This window comes from Typopeltis vanoorti, chromosome 9 (assembly GCF_054136105.1).
Source record: "Typopeltis vanoorti isolate ZY-2024b chromosome 9, IOZ_Tvanoo_1.0, whole genome shotgun sequence".
NCBI lineage: Eukaryota > Metazoa > Arthropoda > Arachnida > Uropygi > Thelyphonidae > Typopeltis > Typopeltis vanoorti.
The window spans coordinates 23,163,366-23,187,479 of record NC_143557.1 but is presented as its reverse complement, the minus strand read 5'-3'; the positions used below and the strand labels follow the sequence as shown (position 1 = coordinate 23,187,479).

General features: G+C 36.1%; 1 protein-coding gene across 1 annotated transcript in view; it reads right to left on the bottom strand.

Moving 5' to 3' along the window:
* Positions 1-299: 299 nt before the first annotated feature.
* The window catches only part of CCT7 (chaperonin containing TCP1 subunit 7), a 154,516-nt gene continuing 130,701 nt past the window's right edge, over positions 300-24,114 (bottom strand). Inside the window, exons 11-12 of the mRNA XM_090397352.1 lie at positions 13,114-13,302; positions 300-822 (exon numbers count right to left, since the gene is read on the bottom strand). Coding sequence (XP_090253478.1) covers positions 614-822; positions 13,114-13,302 — 398 coding nt within the window. The 3' untranslated portion in view covers positions 300-613. The remainder of the gene's footprint in view (positions 823-13,113; positions 13,303-24,114) is intronic.

Here is a 24,114-nt window from a genome sequence, read left to right as displayed (position 1 = left end):
TTAGTTCTAACCAATACAATCATATCTTCCATTTGTTCTCAACACAATATGATGCACAGTCTCAGTGAGGCTATGAATCTTCACGCCCACACTTTTGATGTTCACTTCTAATAAATCTCTCACTATGGAATCCAGATACACCACCATATCCCCCCCCCCCAATATTTAGTTATGAAGTTTCTACTTTAAATTAATTAACTACATTACCTAAATGAAAGACCAACCTGAATAATTTTAATGAATCCCTGCTAATGTATTTATAATGTGATAAAATGTGCATATATGAATTCAAATGCTACTTCTGAAATAAGAATTATTTTATAAAAATAAACAAAAATACAATAACAGAGCACAAAATACACATACACATAAAGGAAAACTGAAAAACATTTCAAACATCATGGAAGCAGATTTCCAAATTTGATTTAAATTATTAATGTGAATCAGATTAATGACATTTTTAGAACGCTCGGCATTATTAAAGTTAAATGTCACCAATTCCTGATATTAGTTTGAAAAAGATTTTCTCTTTTCCTTTAAAGAAACTAATATGTTCATGCTTGAAAATGTAAATCTGATGGCGGAACAATAAAAATAATCCAACTACTGTACATTAGAATGGTTTCCCCCTGCCTCGCCCTACATCTGCTCCATCACCTGATTTTGGATTTTTTATTGTTTCATCAACTGACAAAATGAGACATGTTGCTTCTGTTGCTGCAATTAAAGCATTTTCCTTGACAACAGCAGGTTCCCATACACATGCTTCAAAGTTGTCTGCTATATCTTCGTTGTTGATATCCACACCATACCACATACCACCTGTCAAAATACAAGATTACATATATATAAAATGCCAATTATAATATATATATATATATATATATATATATAGCTATAGTTTACTCCTAGGAACTAAAGAAATAGTTTATTATAGTGCAAGGCTGCAAACAAAAAATTACATCACCCACTCAAATTTCTGATAACCTTCTTCACTCTCCAAATACTCAGCATCGCTTTCTAACCAGTTCTTCCAGATACAACATACAGGTTATCTATCCTCTCAGCAACTCAGAACACAAACCTTGTACAAGTCTCCTTTGTCACAGAATGCAACTCCATCAGTCATCCCTGATGCACATCTTATGGCACTACAAAGGAGCCAATTGGGATGACCTCCAGAATTTATACTCCACATTTACTTGGTCTGTATTACTTCCACTCATCTAACCTAACACTTACTGTGAACAAGTCACAGAAATTATTCTCACTGGTATGAAGGGCTTCAATTCCACATTCAACCTATAATCCTCATCTTTTTTCAAGCTTTGGTTCAACTGAAATGTAGCAACACAGTCGAAGAAAAAAATTCAGCTTACTGCATGTGGTTTGCATCAAGAACTCCAGCTTACTACTCTACCTATATTAAAGTATGCACATTCTGCTGATGACTGATTTGCAGGTGTGTGTAAATCAGTCATCAGCAGAAAATCGTGCCTTCTGTCCTAATGGAAGCTGTGTCTTCTGATCCCTTGCTAAGGCCATTGAACACAACTTCTACTCACCTGCACTTCCACCTCTCTCCATTATTCTGATGACACCATGTTACTTCACCATAGATAAAGCTGGCCTGGCATCACTCTTTTCCTCAAACTCCTACATAGATGACCAAAGGAAATTACCTCCTATCATACCAGAATCAAAGCACTGAGTATGAGCCTTCCTATAGTTTGTCAACAAAAAAAAAGACGACTAACTTGGATACAAAGAAGTACCGATGGTATCTCTCCAATTGTTCTCAAAATTATGCTCCAGAGATAACACCTATCCTACATTGTCTCTAATTTATTATACATATCTGGTATTTATCCCAATGCATGGAAGCAATCTCATATCCATCCTATTCCAAAAACGGGGGATAGAAGTCAACCATCAAACTACCGACCAATTGCCATCACCTACCTCCTCTCCAAAATAGTGAAGAAAATGTCAATAACAAACTCCTAAACTACTTAGAGACCCACCAGTAAGGATTCATTCAAGACCTATAGCTGACCTCATAACATACATCACCCAACACCACACATACACACACTATGGAAAGGTTTGGAGAAACTTGTGCTATTGACACTTCCAAAGCTTTGACAGTGTCTATGGCATCAAGGTCTACTAAACAAACCACCATCCTTTGTAATTGGATAGCTGACTTTCTTACTGGTTGTTCTCTGCGAGTCATGGTAGATGGCTTTTTCTCTTTGAGCTTCACCACCAATGCATCAAGTGCATCAAGGTGCTGTCCCATCACCTACTTTCTTTCTCCTGTACATAAATGACCTATTCACAATAACCGCCAATCTCATCCACAGCTTTGCATATGATAGTACTCTCCAATCATCCTGCTCATTTGACAAGCCATGCAGCACCCTATCATCTCAGGATACAAGATCATTTACAACTAGTGCCCTAAACATTGATCAACATACTATCTTCCAATAGGGCAAAGACAAACTTGTAGATGATTTTGTAGTCTGGGATGTCAGAGTACAGTATGGTTTGTCAAATGAGTAGGATGAGTGGAGAGCACTATCATCTGCAAAGCTGTGGATGGATTAGCAATTATTGTGAGTAGGTCACTTATGTACAGGAGTGCTTGATAGGAGCCATCCACCATGACTCACAGAGAATGACCAGAGAGAGAAAAGCTGGCTATCTGATTAGAGGATGGCAGGTGAAGAATGGCAATTTTTTAGTAAGCCTCAATGCCACATACAGTTGAAAGTTTTGGAAATGTCAGGGGTGACAGTGCAAGTTTCCCCATGGTACGAGTCCAGTGGTGGGTGATATGAGCTACAAGATCAGCTGTGGATCTTGAATGGCGGAATCTGTACTGGCAGGTCGCTGATTAATTTGTGGACCTTTAAGTAGTGGAGGAGTTTGCTAATGATGACTTTTTCCATTATTTTGGAGAGGACAGAGGTGATAGCAATTAGTCAATACTTTGATGATAGACTTCTATCATTCTTTTTTGGAATGGGATGAATATGAGATTGCTTCCATGCATAGGGATAAATACCAGATATGTATAATAAATTTCAGAGATGATGCAGGAGAGGTGTTAGCTCTGGAGCATAATGTATGAGAACAATTGGGAGATACCATTAGGAACAGAAGACTTCTTAGTATCCAAATCATTTAGTATTTTTCTGATAGAATGCATACAGTGCTTGGATTCCGGTATGGTAGGAGGTGATTTCCCTTGGAGTTTTGAGGAAAAGAATGATGTCAGGAGGCAAGCTTTATCTTTGGGTGAAGTAACATCAGGATGAGACAGAGGCGGAAGCACAGAAGAGCACAAGTTGCGCCCAACAGCCTTAGCAAGTGACTGGAAGGCACAGTTCCATTTGGGAAGGAACCAAGTTTTCTGCTGGTGGCCTTTATGAAATCGGATTTAGATCTATCGATGAATGATTTGCATATGTTGTGCTGAAGCAGACCAAGGAAATGAAGAGTATAAATTCTGGAGGTTATCTCAATTGGCTCCTTTGTAGTGCCAGAGGATGCAAGGTTGGGAGCAGTTGGAGGAGACATGCACAAGATTGTGGTCTGGTCTGAGTTCCCGAGAGGAGAAGTAGTCAAAAAGAGAGCATAAGTATTTGGAGAGTGAAGAGGACTATCAAGGATTCAAGTGGGCAGATGCACAATTTGTGTGAGATCATTACTTATAGCAAAGACTTTTGCTTCTCATGTGTCCTGAACCAGTGGGAAAACATTATCAACTATAACATAGTCAATGTGACTTTTCTTAATTTCTTTCAACTTCTTTCCATGTGAATTTGTGCACATTTTTATGTTGGAATATGGTGTTGGTGATAACTAGTTAATGTCCTGAACAGAAATCCAGCAAGCAATTACCATTATTATTAGCTTTGCTCTTTTCTCCAAATTTTCCCAAAACATTTCTGATATGACTGGTAATCATTTCTTACTCTGCTGTTTCAATCTCCAACAAGGGTCAACTTTTCATTTTTCTTTTGAAAAATTCTTCTATCTTTTTAAAAGAACCTTCTGTGGAACCATAGGCACAAATAAGTCTCATTGCCCAGTTACCCAATGTTCCCTCTAATTTTTTACTGTGAGTGTGTGCAAAATTTGCCTTCTTTTGAAAAGTATGTGCGCACCCATATGAGTCACCATACTGATCATTTAAGCAAAAAAGTTAAAAGATTTTAGTTCACTCTTTCCCTTCTGGTGTCAATGGGACGTCAGCCAGGTCACCCCAACTCCCCACCGTGTGTGTGTGTGGGAACACGGTGGGGAGTTGGGGTTTTATTTTTAATTGCACACTAATTTAAGTTTTTAAAAGTATTTAATTATTTTTATTAAAATTATGAAACCATTGTTTTAATTCGTCATGATCTTCAACTAATTTGATCAGCCAATCACGTTTGGGAATTTTCCACGAGTCAGGCCTGAGATGTAAACAAACCGCATGCCATTCTATATGCTACTTAAAAATTATACATTTAAGCCACACCCAAATCGCTAGCCTCAAATAGGGTTACTGTTAATAATTTATAAGTTTTGTGCAACTTAGAGAATATAATAAAAAATGCGAGGTTATAGGCTTGAGTGTTGCCAAGTTACCGTATTTTTTAAAGAATTTATAGGTTAATGTTTAGGTGGAACTCCTTTAATTAATAAATTTTAATTTCATCTTGAAAATCTGGTGTGCGCATATTTTTTGCTTTGTGCACTAGTTGTAAAAGGTGTGCACGTGCACAGCTTAGAGGGAACATTGCAGTTACCTTTTTTGATATTTGCCCACAACACTCCACTTGATATTTCCTGGAAATATGTAAGTGAAAAAAAATGATAATGGCTAGATTATATTCAAAATATACTAAATTAACAACCTTACAGGTTTATTATTATTTTTATTATTACATCACAAGGGAGCATGCTGTCTCTAAATGATATCCACCATCGCTTGCAGTGTTTCAGACCGGATATCTTATTTCTGACAGAAACCCTGCTTGGTTGGTAGCGTTGGAGTAGGGGAGCCAGCTGAAATTGTGTGGACATTGAGGTCACCCAGGAAGATGACATCACTATTTGGATAGCTGGATTGCAGGTGGTCAAGTTTCATGGAAAGGGATGTGAAGAGATCTGAGTGATTATTAGTGTTTGGAGACTGGTAAATGTAACAAATGAAAGTTACTAAATGGCAAGGAAAAAAACCTCGAGTTAGAGAAGGTTAAAAGCAAGAGGTTCTAAATTAGCCATTCTCTTGCAGGCTATGTCAGATTTCATAAAGGTGTTGGTACTATCCTTTGTGTTAGGCAGCAGATGTAGCTGTGATAAGGATTTCTGTCAGAAATAAGATGTCCAGTCTGAAACACTGCAAGTGATGGTGGATATCATTTAGAGACAGCATGCTCCCTTGTGATGTAATAATAATAATAAACTTGTAAGGTTATTAATTTAGTAAATTTTGAATATAATCTAGCTATTATCATTTTTTCACTTACAGATTTCCAGTTAATATCAAGTGGAGTGTTGTGGGCAAATATCAAATAGGTAACTGGACAATGAGACTTATTTGTGCCTATGGTTCCACAGGTTCTTTTAAAGAGATGGAAGAATTTTTCAAAAGAAAACTTCTTTCCAAATGAAAAAGTTGACCCTTGTCGGAGATTGAAACAGCAGAGTAAGAAATGATTACCATTCACATTGAAATGTTCTGGGAAAATTTGGAGAAAAGGGCAAAGCTAATAATAATGGTAACTGCCTGCTGGATTTCTGTTCAGGACATGGACTAGTTATCACTGACACTATATTCCAACATAAAAATGTGCACAAATTCACATGGAAAGAAGTTGAACAAAATTAAGAAAAGTCACACTGACTATGTTATAATTGATAATGTTTTCCCACTGGTTCAGGACACCTGAGCACACAGAGTATTTGAAATAAAAAGTGATCACTATTTAGTTTTGAGGGTAAAATTGAATTTCATATTGAAACAAAGAGTGCAAGAAAGTTTTAAAACAAATCAAAGTTGAGCAAGTTTTACAGGTAGACTGTAGACTTGGCTCTACAAACAGTATTAATGATAATTTTAAGCAGTTTGAAAACAATAACAAAACCCTGAAGAAAACATTAACTGATTCACACCAAAGAGGCATGTGGTGAGGTTGTCTGTAAGGATACAAAAGTAAGAATGCCATGGTGGGCTCAGGGAGTCAAAGAAGAAGAAAGCATATCAAAAGTTCCTGGCAAGTAAATCAGCTTGTGCTCTTAGAGAATACAGAGGTAAATATAAGGAAGTGAAGCACTGTGTAAAATTAGCTAAACAAAAGTCATGGGAACACTTTGATAAGAAAATAAATATCAGGTAGGTGACAAAATATTCTGGAGGCTATTGAGAAAGCTTAGAAATGGAGGAAAAAGTACTGTAAAAGGAATCAGAGATGATAAAGGTGACATAAAAATTGAAGATAAAGATATTCTAGATGTTTGGAGTAATTACTTTGTAAGACTGCTAAATGGAACAAGCAGTGTCAGCATGATGGTTGAAAACTCCCAACAACAACAATGCAGCCAGGAATACGAGGCGTGTTAAAAAAAAAAAAAACTTTTTAAATAGTGTGCCAACTGGCACAGAGAGCACGCTGAAGCTAGCCTAGCTGCAGGTTTTGACATCAAACTGCCATTTCCCCTGTTCTGCTATAAGCATTAGTCATCGAATTACATCCACTGAATTGAGCACGTGCATGAGCTGTTCGTCAGATTAGTGACACACTGACAATGAAAGAGCTTGAAGAACAACGGGTGTGTGTGAAATTTTGCTGCAAACCTGGTAAAAATTGAGACGTGTTTATGGCTATGATGTTGAAACCAAGATGCAATCATTGTAGTAGGTGGAGAAAGGGTCTCCTCAACCAAAAAAAGCACGGATGAGTCGGGCAAAGATCAAGGTGATGTTGGTTGTGTTTTTTGAATGGAAAGACATTGTCCATTATGAATGGTTTAGTGCATTTGAGGAATGCTGTGCGCAGAAAGAGGCCCGAATTGTAGGAAAACCAGACTTGGATGTTGCACCATGAAAATGCAATGGCTCACACATCACTCATCTGCAGTTATATGGCAAAACAGCACACATCTGTTGTGCCGAATCCACCCTATTCTCTGGACTTAGCTCCAGCAGACCTTTTCCTGTTTCTCCAACTTAAAACCACTTTGAAAGGATGTCATTTCCAAACCATAGAGGAGATTCAGGAAAATGCAATAAGAGAACTGCACACACCATCACAGAAAGTGTGTTTCATAAAGCATTCCAGCAATGGAAGAAATGTTGGGAACGGTATATTGCCAGTGAAGGGGACATTGCTTAAAATGTTGTAAATGAGCAATAAAGTCTTTTTTTTTGTCAGAGGGTCGAATTCCAGATGACTGGAGCAGAGTTCTCATAGTACCCATCTATTGAAAGGGAAATAAAACTGAATGTGACAATTACAGAGGCATTTCCCTAATGAGTGTTCCTGGTAGGATTAATGTAAGTATACTTGAGAAATGGCTAAGAAAAATTGTGGAAGGGAAGCTTGGTGAAGAACAAGCTGGATTCAGGCCAAATAGAGGTAGTCAAGATCAGGTTTTCACTTTAAGACAAACAGTTAAGAAATCTTGGGGATATAACAAGGAGCTTGATTTAAGTTTTGTAGATCTGGAAAAGGATTTGCATTAGGCCTTTGCATATGACCAGGGGCTATTAAAAATACTAGTTATATGGTGTAAATTGGACATATATATATATATCAAGCAAGCCATCATCATCAGTCTTGGGACTGGTAGCTCAGCAGCAATTTCCTCCATTCCGCTCTGTCATTGGCTTTCTTCTTAACCTCCTGGTAACTCCTCAAACCCATGCTGTCTTTGCTTGGTCAAGAGAAAGCTTTTCCTTGGTCTGCCTCTTCTTCTTTCCCCTTCTATTTTGCCTTCAGTTATTCTTTTCACAAGTCCATAATGTCGAAGTATATGTCCAAACCACCGATCCCTTCTAATTTTGATAGATTTAATTAGAGTTCTTGTTTCATTTATCTCTCTCAGGACTTGGTTTGATTTTTTTTCTGTCCATTTTATTCTGTTCATGCGGTGCCAGCACCACATTTCAAAAGCCTCCAATCTTCTTACATCTTCTCTGCCTAGAATGCAGGTTTCACATCCATACTAATTTTTTTTTCAATTGTAGGTTGAGGTTTCCTGTTAAAATGCTTTTCATCTTAGAGAATTGGGCTTTTGCATTGTTTATTCTTGATCTTATGTCTTCTCTTGTTCTGCCATCTTCTGTTATTAGGCTTCCTAAATATTTAAAGCTTTTCACTTGTTTTATTTGTTCCCTGCTGATGTCTACATGCTCTGTATTGATAGGGATTTTGCCTGTAACAATGATTTTAGTCTTATCTGTGTTGATTTTCATTTTATATTTTTCAAGGTTATTATTTAGTAATTCTAGTATTGTTTTTAACGTTCTTCTGTTTTCTGCTACAAGGGCTATGTCATCTGCAAATTTTATACACATTACTTGCTCACCATTTATCTTTATGCCACTATTTATTTTATCTTTAGTTTCCTGAATGGCCTTTTCAATATATAAATTAAATAAAAGTGGTGAAAGTATACATCCCTGTCTTACTCCACTCTTTATATTTATTATTTTCTCTTTATCATTGATTTTAATCCAACTATTTTGATTTTTGTAAATTTGATAAATTATTTTCCTATCTCCCAAATCTATGCCGATATTAGTTAGGCAATTTAGGAGTATTTGCTGGTTTACTTTATCAAATGCTTTCTCTAAATCAAGGAAGCAAATGTAAGTATTTTGACTAAGGTCAAATCTTTTCTCTATTATTGTTCTTAAACAGAGTATTGCCTCTCTTGTTCCTTTATTCTTTCTGAATTCAAATCGGTCTTCATCCAATAGACAATCTATTTTTGAATAATTTTTAGCAGAATTTTGCTAACATGTGGGATTAAAGCTATTGTTCTAAATTGGCTGCATTTGTTTGCATTGGCAAGAGACTATGGCAAGCAAGCCATAGTCTCTATTTAAGCTGTAAGTCAGCAGTTAGAATTGAAGGAGATACAGGAAGATGGTTTAATGTAAAGTCAGATGTGCAACAAGGGCACATTATCTCTACTCTTATTCATTATCTATATGGATCACATTATGAAGGCAAGTGGTATTAAATCTGATATCAAAATTGGTGATGTAAATCTTAGCTCTTTACTTTATGTAGATGATGTTATACTTCTGAATAAATCTGGTACAAGTCTGCAACATTCCCTGACTAAATTGAATAACTGCTGTATCAAATTTGGTATTAAAATCAGCAATAAAAAAACCATGAAAGTAGGAAGAAACATTGAAAACCTTAACTGTATCCTGAATGGTGAACCTATAAAACATTTCAATTATTGGAGGAAAACTACTGATCGGAAGTTAGTAATATAACTTTTCATGTAGTACTATCATAATATTCTCACCCTCCCACCATGAGGGTACATATCAGGAATTTGATGGTGATTTCCAGTTAATGAAGCTTTTACTGGTCTCTTCACTCAGTATAAGAGCCATTCTTTTGTGTTTTTCAACAGATCTTTGAGAGAGAGAGAGAATCAGATAACCATCTACAGTTCTCACTTTTCAAAATCGTACCCGCCGCTATGTATAATGTATCAACTCATTAACCTAATAACTTGTGCCTTTCTTGGGCAGTGTTCTAAATTTCATAACTTCATGTAAGCCTTGCCATAATAATAGGGGATCTTAAAGATATTAGGATGTTTAGAATGGAATGATGTCTTTTGAAGATCATGAGATGCCTTGAAAAGTCTGCAATGGTTTAAAGATGATTCTAATGCCAACATTTTGTAGTATAGTACAGAACTGTATTAGGGAGGTTAGACAGTCATATGGTAAATAGATGAAGTCTGATATATATATAACAATTTATGAACTGTTTGAAATGGATGGATGGACGGATAACTGTTTCAGATGAATCAGTTGTGGAGAAAATTAAACCTTTTCTCATTTTAATCAATGTCCTCTTCTAACATCTTGATTTTTTTTTTATGTGGTGATTGAGATGGTTCAACAACCTGTCATGAAGATATCAGATGGTATGAGTGGGAGTCTGTAAATATTCAGTGATATGCCACAGTCTACTTGTTTCTGATTAACATAACTAAAAAGGGAAGTTAGTTGTCATTCTCTATTTTAATTTAAACTTTATTTTTTGATAAAGTTTAAAAAGTTCATTAAAAAAAAATTAAACACACAGATAAAGTGGTTTAGTTTGCCCAGGTTGTTTCCAAACAATGAACTATGAAAGTTCTTTAGTGTATGCTATATTTCTACTAGATAACCACTAGTGTATTATCTAACAAATGGTCTGCAGAATGACTATTTTAAAGCTGTATTCCCAAAAGAAAGAAATGCTGCTCTCCATTATATGCGACATAATTCTGAAAAACAATGACTATGCTACACGTTAGAAGAAATGAATAAAAAGCAAACTGGGCCCTGGCTCTGGAATCCAAACATTTTTTTCTGGCCATTTCAAGCTATCTGCTATGCTAAGTGGTGATATACCAGGCAATGAAACTGTTACCCAGTGTCACACAGGTTTGGTCTTTCCTCTGAGGGTGTTTTGGTTAATACACCCTTGCCCCTACCTCTATAGTTTCCTCCAGCTGATAGTTTAAAGCCAGTTGGCTGAAGGATATATTTGTTTCATATAACAAATTTAACTCTCTATGATATTTGAACCCTGTTTGGGCCAATGAGTAGGAAAATCCCTCTCACACACTCATACTTTATTTATTTACTCCTTTTCTTTTCTTTCTTCATTCTTTTTTTTTGTAAATTGGTACTCTGAGATTTCTCCAATTTTCTTAGAGCTAACCTACTGACTAAGTTGTCTGAATTATGCAAAGGATTCACTGTAAATGAATGCAGCAATGCATAAGAAGATGGAGAGAAGGGTTAGGTATACATCTCAAAGATAAGATTATCATACAGATATGCCAAAACTCAAAATGGACATTTGCTGAAGTTGCTGTATGTTTTGTAGTTATTATATGTTTCAGCATAGGCTAAGCATGAAGCTGGGGTTCTTGCTGCAAGCCACCTGAGGAAAGATGAGTTTTCTGTTCAAATGCCTTTGATACATCTTCTGATGTACCAAACTAGGACTTGAAAAGTGAACAAGAAATTTAGGTAATATGTGAAACGAAGGTCTGGTGATGATAATTTCTGATTCCCTGAGAACATGTGTTTGGGACAGAAGAGTGGCTGCAATAGTCAAACCATGGCGAGGAAGACCAGAAGTTCTAGAGGTCATTCCACTTGATATCTTTGTAACATCAAAGAACATGATGTTGGCAGTGATTGGAGGAAGCTTACACAAGAATGTGACCTGAGTTACTGAGAAGGGAGGTGATATCAGGAATTTAGGTAAGTAGATGAAAGATTTGCATTAAGCCATTGCTATAAGCAATGACCTGACTTTCACATCTCCAGCTTGGTCAGTGATGTTGGAAAGAAGGCAATTTGAGTTAAGGATATTAAGGTTATTACCCAAGAAGATAACTTCACATTTGAATAACTGGAATGCAGGATAGGAATGTGAAGAGATCAGAGTGGTAAACACAACAGATGAATGTTACTGAACATGGTAAAGAAATCTTCAGCCAGAGGTCAAAAGCAGAGTATTCCAAGTTAGGCAGTCACTGGAAGCTAGTGTTGGATTTCACAATGGCACAAGTGCAACTCTTGTGATAAAAGCATGTAATTTGGACATTGAGAATGGACTGCAGTTGATTGGCTGCAATTGGGGTTTCTTCCAGTATCCAAGAGGGCGCTGGTCTAGATGTCTGTAAGTGATAGCATATGTCATTGATGTTGGCAAGCGGAAGGGAATGTCATGTTGTTAAGATATATCTGAAGAGCTAGCATTTTTTTTTTTTTTTTAGTTTAATCGAATTTAAGGTAGTACAAGGAATGAATTCAATGATGGTTTAATGAGTCCATATTTCATATGTCAAAGAAATATCAATGAGGATACAATATAATAATTCTAACACAGATAAGTAACACAAAAACAAAGCAGAAATGATTATGATTAGAATGAAAGCCTAAAATCTTAGGAAGTCAAGAGAGTCCTCTATGGGGCACAGGAAGGCAGTCTTGGCCGTCAGACAGGAGAATTAGAGTCTCTGTATTTTGGAGAGTTTTACACAACCATATTTACTGAGGTTAGGCTGTTTTTTAAGATTTCATGCCAATTCAAAAGACATTTTTCACATTTGTATTTACTGTATGCAGAAATGTGTGTGTGTGTGTGTGTGTGTGTGTGTGTGTGTGTGTATAAATATTTAAAAAAAAAAAGAAGTTTTTTCATTAGCCTGGTAATTATGACATAGTCTGCTAGACACAGCTGTGGCAATGGATTCATTTCTTTATTATGATTATTCTTTTCTGATTCATCTTTAATAAGATAAGTTGTAAGTACAAAGAACTTTATACACATTTCATTTAACCAACCGACTCTTAAGCCTAAATAAATGATTGACTATATACCAGTAATAATTGAAATGCTAAACTGGTACACATAGCTTTCCTACAAATCTAAAACAAACTACTAATTTCACATTCCTAACATTTCAATGGTATTGTCTTTTCAATTAAAAATAAACTGGGTATCATCATTAAAAAAAATCTGCAGCACTAAATAACAAGAACTATTGGCTTAAATTATCTAATAGTTTGGATAAACTATAATAAACAGATATACACAATGAAATAATTTTTGTCCTCATTGACAAACCAGTACCTTACATTACTGAAAGCAAAGTGATTTAACTAATACAGTCATGAGTTAAAAAATAGTCATAATAATAATAATTACCTGTTGCATGCTTTGCCTTAGCTTGTTTAAAATATTTGTTGATTCAAATCCAACATTTTCACAAAGCTGCCTAGGAACAACCTCTAATGCTTTGGCCATGAGTTAAAATACAGTCAATAATAATAATAATAATAATAATTACCTGTTGCATGCTTTTGCCTTAGCTTGTTTAAAATATTTGTTGCATCAAATCCAGCATTATCACAAAGCTGCCTAGGAACAACCTCTAATGCTTTGGCCATTGCACCAACCAAAAGTTGTTCCTTGCCTGCTACAGTTCTTGAGTAATCCCTTAAATATTTCGATAGCTCCATTTCAATAGCTCCGCCACCTACAGGAGTGTTTAAGGAAGAGAAAATAATCTTTAATTTTTTTATATCTATAATAAAAATTAAGAGAATGAGAAAAATATTTAAGAAATTAAATATCAGTGTTAATTCTGGGATGCACCCTCAAGGGATGCACAGGACATTACAGTAGTTCAACAACTATCTTCTTTACTGCAGTTAGCTCAGTTGTTAACAGGGACATATGCTGATTTAGCATATTTGTGTACCAATTTGGCACTGCTACTGTAAGCATACCACTACTGCAAACAAAAGTTGGGAGGTTTCACTATAATGAATTTCTGAATCAGTTCTGCAAAATCATAACTAAACAAAGGAGAATAAAAATCTGCATTTCTTTTTCAAGTAGTGGCAAATACAAGTTTGCACATACCATCATATCAAATATTTAATATATAATCGACAAACCAGAATACAAACGATAAATTCATTATCGTTTGTATTCTGGTTATTATGTGTGTTATAGGTGCATGGCAGTTAACTTTTGATGAAAGCAGACCATACTTGATGTAAAATTAAACCTTGATTTTTATTGCATTGTGAATCCTAAGCATCTGTGAGGCGTCTTTGAATTTTCTTCTGAAATAGTTATTATCAATACATGGCATTTTTGTTCGTTGCCAGAGTACTTGATGGCCAGTAATGGTTGTGTGGAATGCCAGTCCTGATTTATGCTTTTTTTTCGACGTCTTTTACATGTTCAGACATGTGGATCTCTCATAACCTTTGTGCCTGGCCTACATAACAAATGCCCCAAGAGCAATAAATTGTCATATATTGATAATAACTGTTTCACAAGAAAATTTAAAGAAGCCTCACAAATGCTTAAGATCCCTACACAATGCAATAAAAATCAAGGTTTAATTTTACATCAAGTATGTTTTTAATCAAAAATAACTACCATGGACCTAGTAAATAGTACGCATGATACCATAGAATGTGATAGCAACAACTAACAATGTTCCAACATGTATACAGTAACAAATTAATCACTCTTGTATTCTGGTTTATCAGTTATTTTACCAGTTATCAAAAACATCTAATATATGTAATTAATTGTTAATAAGCTTTTGTTGTGTAAAACTTTTATGTGCCACTACCCCTGATGATGTACATCTTATGACACATGAAACTTGTTGGGTTTTAATTGCTTATTTTTAAATTGCTTAATATAAATAACTCCTTATTTATATTACAATGTGATCTCAATACCAAAAACTTCCAACAGGAATGCTTTAAGTTGCTTGTCAAGTCAAAGTTTTTAATTTTGATACAAAACCAATGCCAATTAATGTCTGGAATAATAGAATACCTTCCAGAAGCAAATTAAATTCTGGAAGATTCATTATGAAAAATTACGAAAAATTTATAGAAATCTCTAAGGTTTAACAATGTGAAATTTTAATGTATACAAGGTTACTAATTGCAAAAACAATTCACTGTGTTAATGTAGGGATTCTGTTTATGCATATTAGTTCCTCGATGTCAGCAGGTAACACCAAGCAACTAGATGACGAGTGATCTAGTCTAAAAGAAATAAACAAGCAAAGCATAATGATAACAAGAATTATATGTATTTCAAGTTGCTTAAGGGTTAAAGCTAGATAACTGTGAGGAAACTTGCACACAATCTTTTAGGGAAGGAATGGAGAGAACCAAATGGAGCTTCTGATATAATGTCGATCCCCACTTATGGTAAATCTGATTAGTATCATATTATCCATCCATCATGAGATCAAATGAACAAGGATGAACTGGTAATTTAGGATTTTCCTTGCCAAACTGTATATTCTGCATTGGCTTAAACCAGAAGAAAATAATGATACAACATGATAAAATACCAAAGTGGCTGGGGGTACTTGGTATTTTACAAGGCAGAGTAAACACTGACACATCAGCTATGGAACAAACTCATACTCAACACCAGCAGAATTCCAGACATATGCCATTAAACATAAGAAGTATCAATGAAAAAAGTAGAATGGCTCGCAAAAGAATCAGAGAAAAACCAGATTGATAACTGGTCTTACTGAAACAAGGCAAAAATAGGTGTGAGTGTTCTACACAACAGCTACAAGACATTACATCCCAAACAACAGTGATCAGGGAAAGGAAGAAGTATCTATAGTATTTAACATTGAACACAAAGATAACTCTGAATATCAGAAATTTCAAGATCAAAACAGGGCAGTGTTTCTCAAAGTGTGGTAAGCATACCACTGGAGATATGCGAAAGGTCTTCAGGGGGTATGTGGCAATTACTATACATCATTAACACATGAAATCATTATTAAGAAAAAAGAATTATTTTAAACGTGTATATTTCTTATTAAATTAAATTATATATTATGTATGAATTGTCCTACTCAAATTGCGAGTTACTATCTTCACAACGTTCACGCCCCGACGATAGTAACTCGATCTTTGTGGTAAACAACACACCCTCCCCAACAGCATCACTATACTGAAGACACAAGAAAAATAAGTAGTTTTATTGTATCACTGAATAAGGTACAGAGACATTTCCAGTCTGTGTAATATATTTCTCAACAAATAGTGCAATTAGAGACAACCAGGATAAAAATGGCACTAATGCGCCATTTTTATGCTGAATCACATCTCCCCCTTCAACAGAAACTGCTGTATAGACTCAAGCAAAACCATACGTTGTCGGTGAAACATATGATTTTGCTTGCCACAAACCTGCTGCGAACGTGTTAAAACTAAGAAATATATAGTGAATATGTTTCGGATATTATGGAATTTGGTTGAAGAGAATTAGCATTTCAACTCAACTGTTGGCTTGCCTTTGTCTTTGGTTTACGCGATCTTTTGTTAATACTGCACCAATCATATGCACTTCTTCAGAGGTGCTCTATCTCTACTGGCCTACCATTGCTGTCTGTTTCGTGCTCTGCTTTTACTTCTCATTAGTCATTTGTGAAGGATTGTTCATTACGAATCTCAAGTCTTATAAATTACTGGTAATTTTTGCTTGAAATAATGGGAAAGTAGATGAAGCTATTTGGGTAGATGACTTTGACGATGCACACAAGGAAACTGTTCTTGATGCCAAAAGTAGCGTTAGTGAATAGGAGCTTCTTGGTAAGTCACATAATTTTTGGTTTTTTTCTGAAAACTTTAGTTTGTGAAAATCCCACATATATCTCGCACCATGATTTTTTAGCTTTAATTTCGGGAAAAAGTGCATTGTTTAAAGATTGGATTTATAAAATGCACAAAAGAGAGCAATATAGAATACAAGTAGCTGTAAGCAACAAGAAAACGTTGATATTGTATCTGGATCAAATGAAATTGACAAGCGTGTGTTGTATGACATCTCTAGAGAACAACTAGGAAGAAGATGAAAAATCTTCGTAAGTAAGATATGAATTACATGAAATGTGGATTTTCATGGATGGGAAATAAAGAGGAACCTATTCCAAATTTTGTTCTATTAGAAATAAAATCATTTTTGTTTACATGAATACATAAATTCAAATAAAATAGTCAGTTACAATGAAATATACTTTATTATTATTTTGATAAGGGGTAGTTGGTAATAATGAAAATTTAAGAAGGGGTACATGGATATCTGAAGTTTGAAAAACACTGAAATAGGGAATTGGAAAATGAGACTTATTTGTGCCTATGGTACACCACAAAGGGTTCTATATAATATGGAAGAAAGGTAGAAATTTTTTTTGGTCATAAGACAGCTGAAATAAACAAAAAGGAAAAGCAGTGTCTAGAGATTTAAGCAGCAGAGCAGAAAATAAATACCACACATAATGGACTAATCATTACTAATACCACGTTCCAGCTTAAAGAAATGCACAGATTTACATGGAGAGAAAATACAAGTCTACTAAACTAAACCATGTTACTGTTGATATCGATAACTTCATGCTAGTTCAGGATGCAAAGTATAGAGGTGATATAAAATAGGAAGTGGTCACCATTTAGTTTTGAGCCAGATAAGAATGAACATCACATTGAACAGAAAATATGCACAGAAATATGTACTATCATCTACAGAAGTTTCAAAAAAGAATCAGTCAGGCAGATTTCAGAGATGAACTGTAAACTCAAATATACAAATATTATTCAAGAAGAAATGAAGGAGTTCAAAAACAAAGAACAAAATCTTGAAATGAAACCCAGTGGAGACATCAAAGAAAACACTGATTCAGTCTAGTAGGCATGTGGTGAAATTGAAGGATTAAAAAAAAAAAAAAAAAAAAAAAAAAAAAATCCAAACTTCATTGACTAAAGCAGTTAAAGAGGCAGTCCTGGAAAAGAAGAAAGGATACTGAAAGTTCTTAGTAAGTAGGTAGGTGAGTATTCTGAAAGAATATAGAGAAAAATATAAGAGCTAAGTTATGTTTAAAAATAGCTAAACAGAAGTTAGGAGAGGACTGGTAAGAATACAGAAAAGAAACTATCATGAAGGCAGCAAAATATTCTGGAGACCAGAGGAAAAAAGCTCAGAAATGGTGGAAAGAGTACTGTAAAATAAATCAGAGAGTTAAAAACTTTTAAATGAAACAAGCTGTGAAACAAAAAAATGAGAATAGGAAAGAGAGAACGTTAGCAATACATGTCAATATCTAATGATATCAATATATAATGAGATATACAGTCTTTTGAAACCTGAATGTGGAAAGACAGAGAGTGGATGATATTCAACTTGAAATCTGAATTATGGAGGCATAAATAGTGGCTACACTGCATAATTCAGGATGCTGAATTTCAGATGACTTGAGTAGAGCTATCATCTATAAAAATAAAAATAAAACTGAATGAGAAAATTACAGAGTAATTTCAATACTGAATATTCCAGGCATTCTTAAAAAAAAAAAGAATTTTCACTAGTCCCCATGTTCCTGCCCATTTTCACCTTTCAATACCAAATATTTCACAGCACTTATTCCCATGTTCTCTTACATGTTTTGCGAGAATGTGAAAACTGGTAATGCCTTTGACTAAGCTCTTTAACTTAAGTCTCAGCTCTGGTAGCATTCCAAAGGAGTGGAAAGAGGGCAAAATAATTCCTTTGCATAAGGGAGATTCTACGACTGCAGTAGCAAATTATAGACAATCATTAGTATCTCCGGCATGATGGTAAAAGTACTAGAAAAATTGGTAAAAAAGAGAATTCAAGAATGTTTAAATAAAAATATGACACTGTACGAGGGGCATCATGGCTTTGTGTCATGTCAATCATGTTTTAGTAATTTACTAACTTTTTATAATAGAGTAACAGCTGAGTTGGATAAAGGAAATGGCTACACGATGATTTTGCTGAATTTTGCAAAGGCATTTGACAGAATAACACTCTGTTATGCAAATTAGAACAAATGGGGATGGATATGACACTAGTTAAGTGGATGTGAGAGTGGCTGCTGGACAGATATCAAAAAGTGGCAACCAGATTATCTTCTCGATCTCCTGGTTACAGCACAGATGAACTCAAACACATGAATTATCTTTCTTAAGGGCAAGATGACTACGAATATTGGTCCTGTTGCTCGAATTTGCCAAATTAACATTGAGGGTATATGTAGAGCAAAATGTGAATACCTCTCAAAGATTTTATATGACAACAATGTCGTTGTTGTTCTCATTCAAGAGACTCACTGTAAGGATGAGGATCAGCTCCACCACAGGGGCTGAATTCCTAGGTACATTATCATTGGAGCCACTCACCATCATGCACATGGCCTTGCCACTTATGTACGTAGTACCTAGAAGATTCCCACCTCATTACAACCAGCATTGTCGGCAGTGTGCATCTGATAACAACTATGATAGGGAACAGAACCATTACCAACGTGTATAAATCCCCTGCACTCTTGTGGCCTCCACAAGTTCTACCAGTGCACAACCACCCTGTGATGCACATATAGGCGACTTTAACAGCCACCACATGCTATGGAAATATGCTTCCGACAATGAATGCGGAGAGACTTTGACTGAATGGGCAGAAATTCACAACATGCACCTAATTTTCGATATAAAAGATAGATCTTCCTTCACGTCAGCAGCTTGAAACAGAGAGTACAACCCTGACCTCTGCTTCGTCACTCAAGACAACAGTGGACGACCGTTACCTACATCGAGAAGAGTTCTCTCCAACTTTCCCCGAAGCCAACATAGACCAATTATATTAGAGGTAGGTCTACAGGTACCCATTGTCAGATCCATCCAACATCCCTGCTGGAACTTCCAGAAAGCCAACTGGGATACATTTGCTGCCTGTCTTGACAAATACGTCCATTGGATCCCTCCAACAAGCAGTAATTACAAGAGATTCGTGGGAGCTGTCTTACTGTAGGTAAGAAGACCATACCAAGGGACTTCCGGAAGGAGTATATCCCTGGATGGTCTGCAAGTTGTTCCGTGCAATCCCATGCAGAACAATAGCAAAACTAATCGATAACATGCTAAGCAACCGCCTGTTCCAAGTGCGTATGGACGAGAACAAAAGTAAACAAAGACCACTGGATAATGGACTACCACAAGGGTCAGTTCTGTCTCCCCTCCTTTTTAACTTATACATAGCAGATTTGCCTAATACAGCCTCCAAGAAGTTTTGCTATGCTGATGACATTGCTCTAGCCACCAGACACACCAATTTTACTAAAATGGAAGAAACACTAACAAATGACTTTGCAGTCCTAGATGAATACTTCAGCAAATGGAGATTACGCCCAAATCCTAGCAAAATAGAAGTTTCATGCTTCACCTGGGTTGCTTAAGGGTCAAAGATGGAGACCTCCACATAGCCTTTAAAGGAATGCGGAGAATCGACCAGAGCTATCTGACCTAATGTCCAATCCTCACCTTCTCGTGGTGCACCCTGTTGGGTATCTACTTGGATACTGAATGAACTAGGATGGAAAGGCAATTTGGTATTTAGCCGAACAAATTGTATTCTTATTGGTTAAACCAAAATAAAAAATGATGGTACAACATGACAAAATTTCATGCCAGCTGGGGCATCGCCTGGTTAAACAAGGCCCCGTTGTTTTCGCACAGGGAACCAGGGCGAACAGCAAAAAGTCAGCTACTGGAACAAATCTGAAAACACACCCAACTCAAGATTACCAGAGTTAAAGATCGGTACTATCAACGTAAGAAGCCTGAATGGCAAAGAAATGGAGCTAGCTGAGGAATTAGATAAGTACCAGATTGACATAATAGGGGTGACTGAAACAAAATGACAAAAATTGGCGAGATCTTTCTGAGCAATAAATACAAAATGTTATATTCAGGCAATGACAATCAAGAAAAGGAAGGAGTAGCCAGTATTAAACGCAAAATACGAGGCTAATCTTCTTGAATGGCAGTTAGTCTCAAGTAGAGTAATGTGGGAAAATATGAGAATGGGGAACTGGACAGTGAGACTTATTTGTGCCTATGGTCCCATAGAAGGTTCTACTAATGTAGAAGTGGAGGAATTTTTTGAGGCTTTAGAAAAAGCAACTGACACAATGAAAAAGGAAAAGTTGGTCATTTTGGGGATCTAAATAGCAGAGTAGGAAATGATTGTGAGATATACAAAAATATTTTGGGAAAATTTGGAGAAAAGAGCAAAGCTAATAATAATGGCAAATATCTGTTGGATTTTTGCTCAGGACATGGACTGGTTATTACTAACACCATGTTCCAACATAAAAATGTGCACAAATTCACATGGAGAGAAGAGGCAAGGAATAAGAAAAGTCTCACTGACTATGTTATTGTCGATAGTGATGTTTTCTCCCTAGTGCAGGACACCAGAGTGTACAGAGGATTTGAAATTGGAAGTGACCACTATTTAGTCTTGAGCAGGATAAAATTGAATTTCATATCGAAAAGAATAACATGGAAGAAAGTTTTAAAGCGAATAAAAGTTGAGCAGCTCTCAGATGTGAACCGTAGACTAAAATACACAAAGTTTATTGAAAAAAAAAAAAATGAAAGGTATGGTAGGAAGTCAATTGAATAAATTCATATGGAATAAGAGAGAAATTTGTCGGAACACTAAATTAGCTGTATACAAGACAGTGTTCAAACCAGTTTTAACTTATGGATCTGAGAGCTGGGTCAGAAGTAAAACACATCACCAAAGACTAGAGACCACAGATATGAGAGTCCTGAGAAAGATTATAGGCATGAACAGATGGCATCAATGGCAACATCATATTAAAAGCGAGGATATTAGGAAAGAACTTGACATTGTCAGCATCCAGGAATGTGTTAGCAGAGGTAATCTCAGGTGTATGGTCAATTAAACAGAATGGGCAAAGAAAGATTAGCAAAACAAGTGTTCTCTGCCAGGTTGGCAGCAAAACGACCCAGAGGAAGACCAAGATATAGGTGGATTGATACGGTACAAAGTGCCTTAGACGATAGAAATATAACATCTGATAATGTTGACATCTTGACAAGTAACAGACTGATTTGGAGGAAAATTGTAGATAGGAAGTTAGTAATGATGTAAATTTTTTATGTAGTACTATCATATCTTGTACATCCCTTGAGGATACATGGCAGGAATTTGGTGATGCTTTCACCTGAACAATAACCAGGCTAACAAAGAACTCATGGTCTACTTCAACCACAAAGTGCTATGCTAGAACAGTTTCCCGAAATATCTGGGTGTCACTCTAGATAGAACACCATGTTTTAAACCACATCTCATTAACACAGCATCCAAGCCAAAAACAAGAAACAATATACTGCAAAAACTATGTGGAACAACTTGGGTGATCAGCAACAACACTTCGCTGCACTGCTCTTGGCCTCGTTTACTCTACAGCGGAATACTGCTCAGCTGTATGGCTGAACAGCGCCCATGTGTATTTGGTTGATACCCAGCTTAACACCACTATGTGCCTTATATCTGGAACTGCAAAATCAACCCCAATCTACTGGCTCCCAGTGCTAAGCAATATCCCGCCTCCACATATCCAACTTTCTTCTACATGAATACAGCAAAATCATGGAAATCCAAAATCTTACAATCCACGAAGACATCCTTCCCCTAGAAATAAACAGGCAAAAGTCAAAGCACCCTCCAATATTAACAGCAAAAAATCTTGCAGAGACAAGTTTCAACATGAAGGAGAAGCGGAAAGAGTCCTGGTGTAACACTTCAACAGGGATCTTCCATGAATTAGTGGACCCAACAAAGATACCTTTGGGTTTTGACCTACCTCGGAAAACTTGGTCTGTCCTTAACCGAATCCGCACCAGCCATGGCAGATGTGCAGACCACTTTACAAATGGGACATGATTGCCTCACCCAGGTGCGACTGTGGATCACCCCGCCAGACAATTAATCATATTACACCAGAATGTGTTGAAATGTGCATACAGTGGAAACCTGTCAGACTTCATCCATGCTACACCAAGTGCAGTCGACTGGATAATCAACCTAGACATTCAGTTGTAGCCTATTCTTGAGTGTCTCTTTAATGTCTGTATTATGTCTTATTATTGTACATATGTCTATTACTATGTCCATATATATTAAGAATTAGTGTAATGTAACTTTTCATGTGTGAGCCATACGCTAAATAAATAAATAAATCAAAAAGTGGTATATGGAGGGGCAGAACTGAGGTGACAACAGGTAAGTAGTGGTGTGCCACAAGGTTCGGTGCTTGGACCACTGCTGTTTAATTTGTACATAAATGATATAGGAAATAAAATGAAAGGAAATATTCAGCTGTTTGCTGATGATGCAAAATTAGGTAGAGTAATAGTTAATCAAGTCAATGTGGAGAGCTTGCAGGATGATTTAAATAGGCTGTCAGTATGGGCAAAAGTTAATGGGTGTCAGTTTAATGTTGAGAAATGTAGTTATGCATTTTGGGATGAACAGATTACAAGCCGTGTATCACATTGATGTCACTGTACTCCAGGAAATAAATGAAACTAGAGATTTAGGGTTATAGTGGTAGAGAGAGAGAGAGAGAGAGAGAGAGAGAGAGAGAGAGAGAGAGTGTTAAAGTTTTAGAGCACATATTGCTAAGGTTAGATTACTTGGCTATTGAAGAACACATTAAACAAAGTAAAGATAAGGAAGTTGTTATTCCTCTTTATAAGGGCTTGATATAGCCACACTTGGATTAGTGTGCTCAAGTTTAGTCCCCTGAGTTTCTTGGGGATGAGTAAGTGGTGGAGAGGATTCAGAGGCGAGTGACTAAGATGGTGAGCAGCCTGTGGAATGTTCTCTATGAGGATAGATGTGTGGATTGAAGAAGTTGGTTGATAGGAGAAAAAAGAGGAGATATGAGTGGAATGGGTTACCAGTCATTTGTGAGTGCTTTGTCTGTTAATGGGTTCAAGGAGAAGTATAATAGATTGTGTGGATAGATTGGGTCTCTTACAATGGGGTGCCCGTATAATAATATTATGCGTATTGCTCAGGAGGCTCTCTGACAATTAACTTAGCTTTGTAGAAATCTCAGCGTGATGACAGAGATGTTAATCCTATTCACAGTCTGCAGTTCATGATTATAAAATCATGCATTTTATGGCCAGTTTGTCATGTGGAATGAAAAACCTGATTTTCTAGTCCCTACAAGCCTCATGGGACTGATGAACATACCTTCACCAGTCTCATGAGTTAAAAAAATCCTTATAAAGATTCTTTGCATTTGGTAACAAGATAAAACCAAAGGGTTTTATACTGTTACTGAATATGTTATGGAGGCTGCAGCAATTATTCAATTTAGTTAACGAGTCCTGAAGACCTGCATCGTATTTATTAATTTCTTTTTGATATCAGGCTTGATGCTACA